The 13975-nt window shown below is 40.6% G+C and overlaps 1 protein-coding gene across 3 annotated transcripts in view; it reads left to right on the top strand.

The window, feature by feature from the left end:
- The window catches only part of LOC104090489 (calcium-transporting ATPase 3, endoplasmic reticulum-type), a 108233-nt gene that overhangs the window by 16683 nt on the left and 77575 nt on the right, over positions 1 to 13975 (top strand). For 2 of the 3 annotated variants that reach the window (XM_070188697.1, XM_070188696.1), the window contains 5 exons: positions 2767 to 2826; positions 2940 to 3020; positions 9046 to 9131; positions 10108 to 10209; positions 10288 to 10341. In XM_070188697.1, coding sequence (XP_070044798.1) covers positions 2767 to 2826; positions 2940 to 3020; positions 9046 to 9131; positions 10108 to 10209; positions 10288 to 10341 — 383 coding nt within the window. The remainder of the gene's footprint in view (positions 1 to 2766; positions 2827 to 2939; positions 3021 to 9045; positions 9132 to 10107; positions 10210 to 10287; positions 10342 to 13975) is intronic. The other variant, XM_070188698.1, reaches the window with a different exon arrangement.

Genomic DNA, 13975 nt, shown 5'->3' with positions numbered 1-13975 from the left:
GTGTGATAGGGGGTTGTGCGAGGATTGTAAGGTGATCCCGATTGAGAACCTCGCGACTCAACATAGGCTCCTGGTGATGGATTTTGGTATCTTGATAAAGAGGAAGGAGAGGTTTGTACGGGATCAACCGAGGATCAGGTAGGGAGTTTTGACTAAGGATAATGCGCAGGAGTTGGGGCTGACGGCTATGGTAGCCTGGAAGAGTGGTGGGAATGCTAGCGCTATGTGGACGGCGAGGGCGGAATGTATAAGGGAGGCGGCGAGAGAGGCGTTAGGGGTCTCGAAGGGTTACTATGGCGGGCACCGAGGCAACTGGTGGTGGAATGACGTGGTCCAAGGTAAAGTGGAAGCAAAGAAAGCGGCGTACCTTAAGTTAGTGGAGAGCACCGACGAGGAGCAGGAGAGCGAATAGAGTAAGATATAAGGAAGCTAGGAAGGAGGCGAAATTAGTGGTCACGGAGGCTAAGACTGCTGCGTTTGGTCGGTTGTATGAGGAGCTGGGGGGGGGGGCAAAGATGGGGATAAGAAGTTATTTTGGCTGGCTAAAGCGAGAGAGAGGAAGGCTTATGACCTGGATCAAGTGAGGTGCATCAAAGACGAGGCAAGTAGAGTATTGATGGAAGAGACCCAAATTAAGCAAAGATGGCAGGCGTACTTTCATAAACTTCTGAATGAAGAGGGGGACGGTAACATCGTGCTAGGCGAATTGGGGCACTTCGAGAGTCACCGAGACTTTAGGTACTGTAGGCATATTAAGGTTGAGGAGGTCGTGGGAGCTATGCGTAAGATGAGTCGGGGCAAAGCGACTGGACCATACAAGATTCCAGTAGAATTTTGGAGGTATGTGGGTAGAGCAGGCTTGGAGTGGCTGACTGGGGTGTTTAATGTTATTTCAGGACAAAGAGGATGCCAGATGAGTGGAGATAGGGTACGATGGTTCCGCTGTACAAGAACAAAGGTGATATCCAGAATTATAACAACTATAGGGGCATCAAGCTACTAAGTCATACCATGAAAGTTTGGGAGGGCGGTGTCGATATCAGAAAACTAGTTCGGGTTCATGCTGGGCCGTTACTACGGTAGCTATCCACCTTATCAGGAGGTTGTTGGAACAGTACAGGGACAGGAAGAGGGATTTGCACATGGTGTTTATTAACCTAGAGAAGGCGTATGACAAGGTCCCTAGGGACGTGCTTTCGAGATGCCTAGAGGTGAAAGGTGTACCGGTAGCGTACATTAGAGCGATAAATGATATGTATGATGGAGCTAAGACTCGGGTTAGGACTGTGGAAGGTGACTCTGAGCTTTTTCCGTTGGTTATGGGGTTACACCAAGGATCTTCGCTCAGCCTGTTCTTATTTTCCCTGGCGATGGACGGCCTAATACACCATATTCAAGGGGAGGTGCCATGGTGTATATTGTTCGCTGATGATATAGTTCTGATTGATGAGACGCGAGGCGGCGTTAATGAGACTGGAGGTATGGAGGCAGGCCCTGGAGTTCAAAGGTTTCAAGTTGAGTAGGACTAAGACGGAATATCTGGAGTGTAAGTTCAGCGGCGTGACCAGGGAAGCAGATGTGGAAGTGAGGCTCGACTCACAAGTTATCCCCAAGAGAGAGAGTTTCAAGTACCTAGGGTCAATTATCCATGGAGATGGGGAGATCGACGAGGATGTCACGCACCATATGGGGGTGGGGTGGATGAAATGGCGGTTAGCATCTGGAGTCCTGTGTCACAAGAATGTGTCACCGTAACTTAAATGTAAGTTCTATAAAGCGGTGGTTTGACCGGCCATGTTGTATGGGGCTGAGTGTTGGTCAGTCAAGAATTCATATATCCAGAAGATGAAAGTAGCTGAAATGAAGATGTTGAGATGGATGTGCAGGCGCACTAGGCTGGATAAGATTAGGAATGAAGATATTCGGGAGAGAGTGGGCGTTGCTCCCATGGACGACAAGATGCGGGAAGCGAGACTTAGATGGTTTGGGCACGTGCGGAGGAGAAACCTAGATGCCTCGGTTAGGAGGTGTGAGCGGTTGGCTTTGGCAGGTACAAGAAGAGGTAGAGGGCGGCCTAAGAAGTATTGGAGTGAGGTGATCAGACAAGACATGACGCGACTTCAGATTTCCGAGGACCTGGCTCTTGATAGGAAGGTGTGGAGGTCGAGCATTAGGGTTGTAGGCTAGGGGGTAGTCGAGCGTTTTCCTCTTTGTACCGGCTAGTCTGATAGAGTTGTGTCTAGGACTGCTAGCGGTTTTTGTTGTTTTAACACTATTTTTTTCATTTTGCACAGTATTGTGTTATTGCCCTTCCACTTATTTGCTGTCTCTTACGATGCTGATATTATTTTTCTGGTTTCGTGTGTTGTTACTGATCTATTCTTTTGTTCTTTTCTGATATTATTGTCTCTTCTGTTGAGCCGAGCGTCTCCCGGAAACAGCCTCTCTACCCCTCCGGGGTAGGGGTAAGGTCTGCGTACACTCTACCCTCCCCATGCCCCACTAGTGGGATCCTACTGGATTGTTGTTGTTGTAATATTGCCTTGCTTTGTAACTCCATTGATCTCCATATGAAATCTATACATCATCCTGGAATCCACTCTAGTACATAGAGACATGGAATTGTGAAATTCCTTTCCTACTGCTAAATAAAACCTTGGAAGATTTTATTTATCACTTTCAGTCATTTCCTTTTTATGTCCTTGGTATGACTATTAGCATTTTCAACATATCCTGCTCAAATATCGTGTGAAATTGATCTGTCAGGTTGTTTCTCCATATTACCTGCAACGGACCTTGTACCTGGAGATATTGTAGAAGTGAGTGGTATGTTAAGTCTTTTAGCTTTATCAACTGGAAAATTGTATAACATTGTTATACTCATTCTCTTTTTATTTTGTACTAAACTTTTCTTTTTGACCTTCCCATGAAATGTGAAGTTGGGTGTAAAATTCCAGCTGATATGAGAATGATTGAGATTTTGAGTGATCACTTACGTGTTGATCAGGCAATTTTAACAGGTACACTTGTCCTTATAGATGATAATTTTGTTCAATTTTCTTTGCAGATTAATGAAACTTGACCTTCCATTACCATTTGTTTGTCAAGAATGCATGAAAACACATCATATAAAGAATTCACAAATAATGTGAATATAGTGAACTCTTTAACAATTAATAATCTTGTGAGGCTAGAAGTTTGCTTATTTGTTTATTATAACGTTCCCAAATGTACCTGCATAAATAAAAAAAGGATGATCAATGATAATTTCATCACAAACAACTTATATTTTATAGGAATTGTATATTTCTAAGACCTTATGCTACAAAACTGACATTAAAGTGATCAAAATAACAAATTATTTAGTGTTATTGACATTAATTTAAATTAATTACATAGCTGTTAATACTGAATTGATTACGGTCATAACTAAATTATATAAGATTTTCTTAAAAATTATCAGTTATGAGTTATCAACTATTAGGTGCTAGAAATACTAATTATACAACAACAATAACAAACCTAGTGAATTCCCACAAGTGGGGTCTGGGGAGTTGGTATGTACGCAGACCTTACCCCTACCCTGGGAGAGCAGAAAGGCTATTTCCAATAGACTCCTTGGGCTAAAAAAAGATGAAAAGAAGCAGTGGCAACAAGCAGTAACAACAACAAGATATTACGAAAACCCAAGCGAAAGATAGCAGTCAAAGAGTAGGTAGTAATAGCAATCTAATAATAAAAAGATACTATACTAACACTAAAACTACCAGTACGGGAAACGAAAAGTAAAATGCTTGACTACCTACTAACTTTCTACCCTAATTCTCGACCTCCACACCCTCCTATCAAGGATCATGTTCTCCGTAAGCTTAAGATGTGCCATGTCGTGGCTAATCACCTCTACTCAATATTTCTTTGGCCTACCTCTACCTCTACCTCTCCTCATACCTACCAAGGTCAACCTCTCACATCTCCTAACTGGGGCATCTGTGCTTTTCCTCTTCACATGTTCGAACCATCTTAATTAATTGTTGAAGGGATAGAGAAGGGAATGGGGACCCAAGGGTATGACCTAGTGGTCTTTGAAGCTGGAGGAGAACCATGAGGTCCCATAAAAAAACATTAGGTGATTTCGTTTGATCTACTTAAGCCTTGGTAGCCAGAGTTAACTCGACACCATTGTAGGTAACAGGTACCCGGTGGAATAGTCGACTGCCGTCATAAAGCAAAACTTTATTAATGATGGAGGGTTGCTTACTTTGGAATATTAATTACTATTGTATGGGAAACCTAGTAGTGTATGCTGTTCTTTTCATTTCCAAAAAAAGAATTTACTATTGGAGTGCCAACATCCTCGTAAAAAGGAACTGTTAGAGTGCAATATGTAAACCCTTCCTTTGAATACTCAGAGTTTGTAGGTGTTATATCTACTAATTAAATGATGCTTCAAGTTTTATGTTCTCAAACTAAACTGTTTCACTGATAACATGAGATTTTGACGGGAAAGTAAAAGTGTATCAGTTCTATCTGTGAGAAGGCACGGGAGAAAATATGTTATTGATATTGGATGATAAATACAATACAAGAGGTCCCTATTTATAGCTATACACTACAAGGAGATATTACTCCTCTTCCAATGTGGGACAAGACTACACTATACATATCTATAAACTAACACTCCCCCTCAAGCCGGTGCATACACATCATATGTACCGAGCTTGTTACACATGTAACTAATACGAGAACCAGTAAGAGATTTAGTGAAAATATCTGCTAGTTGATCATTCGACTTTACAAACTTTGTAACAATATCTCCTGAAAGTATTTTTTCTCTAACAAAGTGACAGTCGGTTTCAATGTGTTTAGTCCTCTCATGGAACACCGGATTTGACGCAATATGAAGAGTAGCTTGGTTATCACACACTAGTTCCATCTTGCTGATTTCTCCGAACTTTAACTCCTTGAGCAACTGCTTGACCCAAACTAACTCACACGTCGCCATAGCCATGGCCCGATTTTCGGCTTCGGCGCTAGATCGAGCAACTACATTCTGTTTCTTGCTCTTCCGCGAGACCAAATTACCTTCTACTAGAACACAATATCCAGACGTAGAACGTCTATCAAAAGGTGATCCTGCCCAATCAGCATCTGTGTACCCAACAATCTGCTCGTGGCCTCGATCCTCGAATAGTAATCCTTTGCCTGTAGCTGACTTTATATACCGAAGAATGCGAACAACTGCATCCCAGCGACTATCACAGGGAGAATCCATAAACTGACTTACAACACTCACCGGAAAAGAAATGTCAGGTCTAGTCACTGTGAGGTAATTCAATTTGCCAACGAACCTCCTATATCTCGTAGGGTCTCTAAGAGGCTCCCCCCTGTCCAGGCAGAAGCTTAGCAGTCGGATCCATAGGAGAGTCAATAGGTCTGCAACCCATCATTCCAGTCTCCTCAAGAATGTCTAAGGCATACTTCCACTGTGAAATAACAATACCTGAGCTAGACTGAGCGACCTCAATACCTAGAAAATACTTCATTCTGCCCAGATCCTTAGTCTGGAAGTGCTGAAAGAGATGTTGCTTCAGATTAGTAATACCATCCTGATCATTACCAGTAATAACAATATCATCAACATAAACCACTAGATAAATACACAGATTAGGAGTAGAATGCCGATAAAACACAGAGTGATCAGCCTCACTACGAGTCATGCCGAACTCCTGAATAATTGTGCTGAACTTACCAAACCAAGCTCGAGGGACTGTTTCAAAACATATAGTGACCTGCGCAATCTGCACACACAACCATTAAACTCCCCTGAGCAACAAAACCAGGTGGTTGCTCCATATAAACTTCTTCCTCAAGATCACCGTGGAGAAAAGTATTCTTAATGTCTAACTGATAAAGAGGCCAATGACGTACAACAACCATGGACAAAAAGAGACGAACAAATGCTACTTTAGCCACGAGAGAGAAAGTATCACTATAATCAAGCCCAAAAATCTGAGTATATCCTTTTGCAACAAGAGGAGCCTTAAGCCGATCAACCTGGCCATCCGGGCCGACTTTGACTGCATAAACCAAACGACAACCAACAGTAGACTTACCTGCAGGAAGAGGAACAAGCTCCCAAGTGTCACTCGCATGTAAAGCAGACATCTCGTCAATCATAGCATGTCGCCATCCTGGATGAGATAGTGCCTCACCTGTAGACTTAGGGATAGAAACAGTGGACAAAGAAGATATAAAAGCATAATGTGGTGACGACAGACGATGATAACTTAAACCGACATAGTGGGGATTTGGAGGATCGTACACCTTTGCGGAGTGCAATTGGTTGACTAAGAGGAGACAAGTCCGCAGTAGGTGCAGAATCTGATGCGGGGCGTGAATCACCTGGGCCTGATGCTGGATGTGGACGACGATGATAAGTCAAGAGTGGTGGAGCTGCAGAAGGTTGAACTGGATTATGCGGAGGAACTGGAGCTATAGGTGGTGGAACTGGAGCTATAGGTGGTGGAGCTACAACTGGAGTGGTAGAGCTACAACAGGAGCTATAGGTGGTGGAGCTACAACTGGAGCTGTAGGTGGTGGAGCTGGAGTGACTGAATCTCCAAAAGATGAAACTGGTAGAACCTCATAAATATCTAAGTGATGACCCGAACCTGTGAACCTCATAAATATCTAAGTGATGACCCGAACCTGTGAAGTATGTTTGGGTTTCAAAGAAGGTAACATCAGCGGACATAAGGTACCGTTGGAGGTCAGGAGAGTAGCATCGATACCCCTTTTGTGTTCTCGAGAAACCCAGAAATACGTACTTAAGAGCACAAGGAGCTAACTTATCTGTTCCTGGAGTAAGGTTATGGATAAAACAAGTGCTTCCAAAGATACGGGGTGGAAGAGAGAACAAAGGTAAATGGGGAAACATGACAGAGAATGGAACTTGGTTCTGGATAGCTGAAGATGGCATACGATTAATAAGATAGCAAGATGTAAGAACGGCATCCCCCCAAAAACGCAACGGAGCATGAGATTGTATGAGTAGGGTACGAGCAGTTTCAATAAGATGTCTATTCTTTCTTTCAGCTACCCCATTTTGTTGAGATGTGTACGGACAAGATGTTTGATGAATAATCCCATGAGATTTCATAAACTGCTGAAATGGGGAAGACAAATACTCTCGGGCATTATCACTACGAAATGTGCGAATAGAAACCCCAAATTGATTTTGAATTTCAGCGTGGAAGGTCTGGAAAAATAGAAAACAGCTCAGATCGATTTTTTATCAAAAATATCCAAGTGCACCTGGAATAATCATCAATGAAACTAACAAAGTAGCGGAATCCTAAGGTGGAACTGACCCGACTAGGACCCCAAACATCTGAATGGACTAAAGTAAAAGGTGACTCTGCTCGATTATCAAGACGCCGAGGGAAATGGGAGCGGGTATGCTTACCGAGCTGACATGACTCACACTCTAGAGCTGACAAGTGAGATAAACCAGATACCATTTTCTGAAGTTTTGACAAACTGGGATGTCCCAACCGTTTATGTAATAAATCTGGTGAATCAGTAACAAGACAAGTTGTAGAAGGAAGACAAGATGTGAGTCCATGTGATTTAGCAAGGATAAGGTAATAAAGTCCGTTTGATTCACGCCCGGTACCAATGATCCGCCCCGTACTGCGTTCCTGTATAAAAACATAGTCATCAAGAAATAAAACAGCGCATTTAAGTGATTTGGCTAAGCGACTAACAACTATGAGATTAAAAGGATTATTGGGAACATAAAGGACTGAATCTAAAGGTAAGGAAGGAAGTGGGCTTGCTTGACCTATTGCAGTTGCCATGGTTTGAGACCCATTGGCCATTGTGACTTTTGGAAGAGATTGAGAATACAAAATAGTAGTGAAAAGAGATTTGTTACCAGAAATATGATCTGATGCACCTGAATCAATGACCCAAGACTCAGAGGATGAAGATTGGGAGAAACAAGTCACGCTATTACCTGCTTGAACAACAGAAGCTATCTCAGAAGATGTCTGCTTACATGCTTTATTCTGAAGGAACTCAATATACTCTGCTAAAGAAACCATCCGACTATTCAAAGCATCGGTTCCCATGTCGCTACATTTTGTAGTAGTATGGTTAACTTGAAATAGTGGAAATAAGTAACTCCTGTGAGAAAACTGAAGAAATAGCTTGAAAAACACTGTTTACAGCAGGAAAATAGAACACTTTCTGTGCCGGAAACACTGTTCACGCCGGAAACACTGTTCACGCCGGAAATACTGTAGCTCGCCGGAAAATTCCAAAGTTGTCGGAATTTGTTGTAACCAGGATGGATAGACTCGGAATTCCTTTGCGAGCAAGTTGTCCTGAAGAAATATTTTCAAAAGTGGCCGGAATTTGATTTGAATTAGATGGGTAGGCTCGGAATTTTGAGGAGAGCACACTGTCTTGAAGAAGCTTCGCGAAAAAATGGCCGGAAAGTGGCCGGAACCCTCGCCGGAAAAGTTGTTGCCGGCGCGTGGAGGAGTGTGGCGGCTTTTCTGCCGGATAAAATTTCAGGGGTTGGTAGTCGGAGGGTGATCTACCTCGTGGTGGTGTTGGTTTTAGCACAACACCGACAGAAAGTGACTTTCACTTAGACAAGCCTTAGGTCACCGGAAAAATTACACGATGACTAAGTTCTTTCTTCCCGGTTAACGCTGGAATGACGCACAACGATCTTTTCTCACTAATGCTCTGATACCATGTGAGAAGGCACGGGAGAAAATATGTTATTGATATTGGATGATAAATACAATACAAGAGGTCCCTATTTATAGCTATACACTACAAGGAGATATTACTCCTCTTCCAATGCGGGACAAGACTACACTATACATATCTATAAACTAACACTATCAATCACTATACTTTTTTTTTGCTGCTATTGATAGTGTATATAGAAGCTGATTAGAGATCTTCATTGTAGGCTCTTTAAGTCCTTTCCTTGTCTTTTATTTTTCTTATGCCATCTTCTGATGACAGGTGAGAGCTGCTCTGTTGAAAAAGAGCTTGATGCAACAACTGCTACAAATGCAGTATACCAGGACAAGACAAACATCCTCTTTTCTGTAAGTTACTAAAACCAGTCCTGTGGAGTATACTATGTAAGGGGAGCTTAGAGCATGAATTTCTTAAAATGGTACATCATGCTGATGTCATTGACCATGTAATGTGGGAGATGATAATACTGTGACTTGATTTATTCAGCTTGAAGAATGTTTAGCTTTGCATGTTTGATTTAAAAATTAGAAGTATTTGCGAGTGAACTTTCTATCGGTTGAAGAAGCGCATCCTTGAATTTGTGGGATGCTAAAGAGTGCTGAGATTTACCTTTTTACTTAAGAGACATGTCAAAAGGTCGAAAACTCTTGTAGATATAGAGACCCTGAACAGTTTGCTTATGTAAGATGACTTTAGAAATCTACTGTCTTTTTTTTGTGGTAAAATGGGAATATTGATGACTTGCTTGGGCTTGTTAAGTTTGCATCTTCTTCACTGGTCACAAGCTCTTCCACTTTTCACCATTTGTAGGTTTTGTGGTATTAACTACTATCTTGAATCTTCTTCCCATTTGTGACTTTCTCTTTTTCTTAAATTATTCTTAATAATTATTGTTATTACTAAAAATCATTGGTAACTTCAAATTAAGTAAGTTCTAAATCTATAGTATTTATTTAGAAAAATGAAAGTTTTCACACTTGGAGATTTCTCCTTATCAAAAATAAAAATAAAAAAAGAAATTTTGATTCTGGATGATAGACTGCTCCACCCCAAAAAATCTGGATGATAGACTGAAAATTGATCAGTTAACCCTCATAAAGTCTTGGGATGAAAGAATAGGTAGACATCATTTAGAACCTGCAACTGAATAAAGATGATGGAAAACAATTAACTTCTGGTTATAATGTCAAAGACATTTCTTTTGTTATATGTAATAATTCTTTCTTCAGAAACTTGTTTTTAGTATGTTGTTTTAGCCATAGCTGGCTGCTTAAAATAGTCTTCGAACATGGCAATGTGATAAATTTCTGTTTTGATGGCCAGGGCACTACAGTGGTCGCTGGAAGGGCAAGAGCTGTTGTTATTGGGGTTGGATCTAATACTGCAATGGGCAGTATACGTGATTCTATGTTGATGACGGAAGATGTGAGCTTTATACGTTGACCCGTACTAACAATACCCTTTGTTTTGGTATAACAGTGATTTGCTGTCTTGTTGTTGCAGGAGGCGACACCATTGAAGAAAAAGTTGGATGAATTTGGTACTTTTTTGGCAAAGGTGTGTATATTTATTTCCTTTCCAGATACAACTTCTGAGATGATTTTGTTATTCCTAGATTTTACCTTGATGTAAAAACCTGTAGATTGAACCCCCTCAACCTCTTGTTTTTTTACTTCTTATGTACAGTTTTGAATAAAAGCCCTGACCCCAGTTGTGCACTATGCATAAATGAGTAGGATTTATTGTCTTAGTTTCATTATATTTATATGACCTGGTATGATTATTTCTGTTGCTAATTGTGAGAGATGAAACATACAATGGAGAAGGATTGAGAAATGTATTGCTTGATAATTCTCCTAAGGTAGTCTATGTTTAAATAATACATACACTTATTCTAAACTAGGAAAGAAATCAAGGTTACATAATTACAATTAAACTAATATATCCATAGTCAATTCTAACTAATGTACTGAATATTCTCAACACTTCCTCGCAAGCTGGTGCATACAAGTCATATGTACCCAAGCTTGTCACAAAGGTATCTAATTCGATGACCAGTAAAGGACTTGGTAAAAATATTTGTAAACTGATCGTTTCATGTCACAAACTTGTGACAATGTTTCCTGAGAATATCGCCTGACAAGTAACAGCCGATCTCTATGTGTTTAGTTCTCTCTTGAAACATCGGATTCTACGCAATATGAATAGCAACTTGATTATCTCACACAAGTTCCATCTAACGGATTTGTTCAAACTTCAATTCTTTAAGCAATTGCTTGATCTAGACTAGCTTTCAGGTTGCCACAACCATTGCGCGATAGTCTACTTTTTCACTATATCGAGCAACCACACTATGCTTCTTGCTTTTCCAAGACACGACATTACCTCGAACGAGAATTCAATATCTAGAAGTAGACCGTCTATCAAATGGTTATTCTGCCCAATCTGCATCTATATATCCATCAATCTACTCGTGTTCTAGATCCTCGAAAAGCAATCATAAGGCTGATTTTACTGAAGAACACATACAACTACATCCAAATGAATGTTGCTTGGGGAGTCCATAAACTGAATTACTACACTCACTTGAAAGTCAATGTCAGGTTGAGTCACTATGAGGTAATTCAGCTTACCAATTTTCCAGGATCATTATAGGGCTTCCCCACTCTTGGCAGAAGCTTAGCATTCGGATCCATAGGAGTATCAATTGGTCTATAATTTGTCTTTTTTGTTCCTCTAGAATATCCATAGCATACTTACATTGTGAGATGACAATTCCTTATTTGGACTGAGCGGTCTTCAATGCCTTGGAAATACTTAATTTGCCTCGATCCATTGTCTGGAAGTGTTGGCAGATCTTCAATTTGCTAATACCATCCTAATCATTGCTCATGATAACTATATCATTAATGTAAACTACCAAATAAATACACAGATGTGGAGCAACATACCAGTAGAATATAGAATGATTAGCCTCACTGCAAGTCATATCAACCTCCTGATATAACCATGTTGAACTTACCAAACCATACTCGAGGAGATTGTTTCAAACCATATAGAGACTGATGCAACTGGTGTACAAGACCACTAGATTCCTCGTGAGTAATAAAATTGAGAGGTTGCTCCATATATACTTCATTCTCAAGATTGCCATAGAGAAAAGCATTCTTGATGTTCAATCGATAAAGAGGCCAATGACGAACAATATGGATAGAAAAGGCAAACAATTGCAATTGTAGCCATGGGAGAATGTATTACTGTATTCTAGTCCAAAAATTTGAGCATAACCTTTGGCCACTAGATGTACCTTAATTCCATCAATTCTGCCAACTGGGCCAACTTTAACTGCATAAATCCATCAACAACAAATAGTAGATTTACGTAGAGGTAAATGAACAAGTTTCCAAGTACCACTAGAGTGTAAAGCAAGTATCTCAATCATAGCCTATCTCCATTTTAGTTGAAAAGGTGTGAATGAAAATTGCAGACAATGTAAAGGTGCGAATGAGAACAACAAAGTGAGTTTGTATTTCAACACAAAAAGTCTGGATAATTGATACTTCGAATAATCTTTCATTAAGAAATTCAAAGTATACCTTGAATAATCATCGATGAACTAACGGAGTAATGGAACCCCAAAGAAGAGCCGGCTCGACTAGGACCTAAACATATGAATGAACTAAAGAGAAAGAAGACTTTGCATGATTATCAAGGCAACGAGGGAAGGAAGCGTGAGTATGCTTACAAGTTGACATGACTCCTATTCTAAGGTAGACAAGTTACACAAATTAGAAATAGACCAATGAGGATGTCCTAATTGTCCATGAAGTAACTCAGGCGAGTTGGAAATAAGACAAGTTCTGTTGATCTCGAAAGATTAAGGTTGTAAAGTCCATGTGATTCGTGTCCAGTACCAATTTCTGTCCCTTACTACAATCCTGTATAACAACAGAGTTATTGAGAAAAGTAACGGAACTATTAAGAGACCGAGACAAATGACTAATGTATATTAGATTAAAGGGGCAACCAGGAAGATAAAGAACTAAGTTTAAAGTCAAAGAGGGCAGTAAGGAAGCTTGACCTGCACTAGTTGCCATGGTTTGAGATCCATTGGCTAATGTAATAGCCTGAAGAGATTGAGAATAAGAATTAGAAGTAAAAAAGAAATTTATTACCAAAAGTATGATCAGAGGATCCTAAGTTAGTGATCCAAGACCCAATAATGTCTCCTATGGTTGTATAGTTGGCATAATTTAGCTCCTGTAGATTTTGTCCTAAACCTTTCGGATTTTTGTCAGCTCTTTAGCTCTTAGAGCTTTTTTGTTTCATAGCTGACTCTTTTATTATGTACTCTCCCTCTTATGTACTTCTTGCATCTTCTCTATGCCATCTATAAAATTCCTTTACTTCATAAAAAAGGTCCCAATAATGGAAGATTGAGAAAGTTAAGGTACAAGTTTACCTGTTTGGACAACAGATGTGATTTCTGAAGATGTTTGTTTATGTGCTTCCTTATACTTTAAGAAACTCAGTGTATTCCCATAAAGGAACCTTGTTAGAGTTCAAATCACCAGAATCCCTGTAGCCGTGGTTTTCAATTCTTGTTAACATTATTGAACTGAGCAGGACCAAAATAGAATACCTGAGATGCAAGATCAGTGACAGGACTCATGAAGCGGACGTGGATGTGAAGCTTGATACTCAAGTCATCTCCAAGAGAGGTAGTTTCAAGTATCTCGGGTCTATAATCCAAGTTAACAGGGAGATTGACGAGGATATCACACATCGTATTGAAGCGGGGTGGATGAAATGGAGGCTCGCATCCGGTGTTTTATGTGATAAGAATGTGCCACCATGACTAAAGGGTCAGTTCTACAGAGTGGTGGTTAGACCGATTATGCTGTATGGGGTTGAGTGTTGGCCAGTCAAGAACTCCCATGTTCAGAACATGAAATTAGCAGAAATGAGAATGCTGAGATGGATGTGTAGGCATACCAGGAGAGATAAGATTAGGAATGAAGTTATTCCGGACAAAGTACGAGTGGCCCCCGTTGAGGATAAAATGCGGGAGTCGAGGCTGAAATGGTTTGGACACGTGAAGAGGAGAAGCACAGATACTCTTGAGAAGAGGTAGAGGTAAGCCAAAGAAGTACCGGGGAGAGGTGATTAGGCAGGACATGGCGCTGCTTCA

Source organism: Nicotiana tomentosiformis, chromosome 11, assembly GCF_000390325.3.
Source record: "Nicotiana tomentosiformis chromosome 11, ASM39032v3, whole genome shotgun sequence".
Taxonomy (NCBI): domain Eukaryota; kingdom Viridiplantae; phylum Streptophyta; class Magnoliopsida; order Solanales; family Solanaceae; genus Nicotiana; species Nicotiana tomentosiformis.
This window is presented reverse-complemented; position numbering and strand designations above follow the sequence as displayed.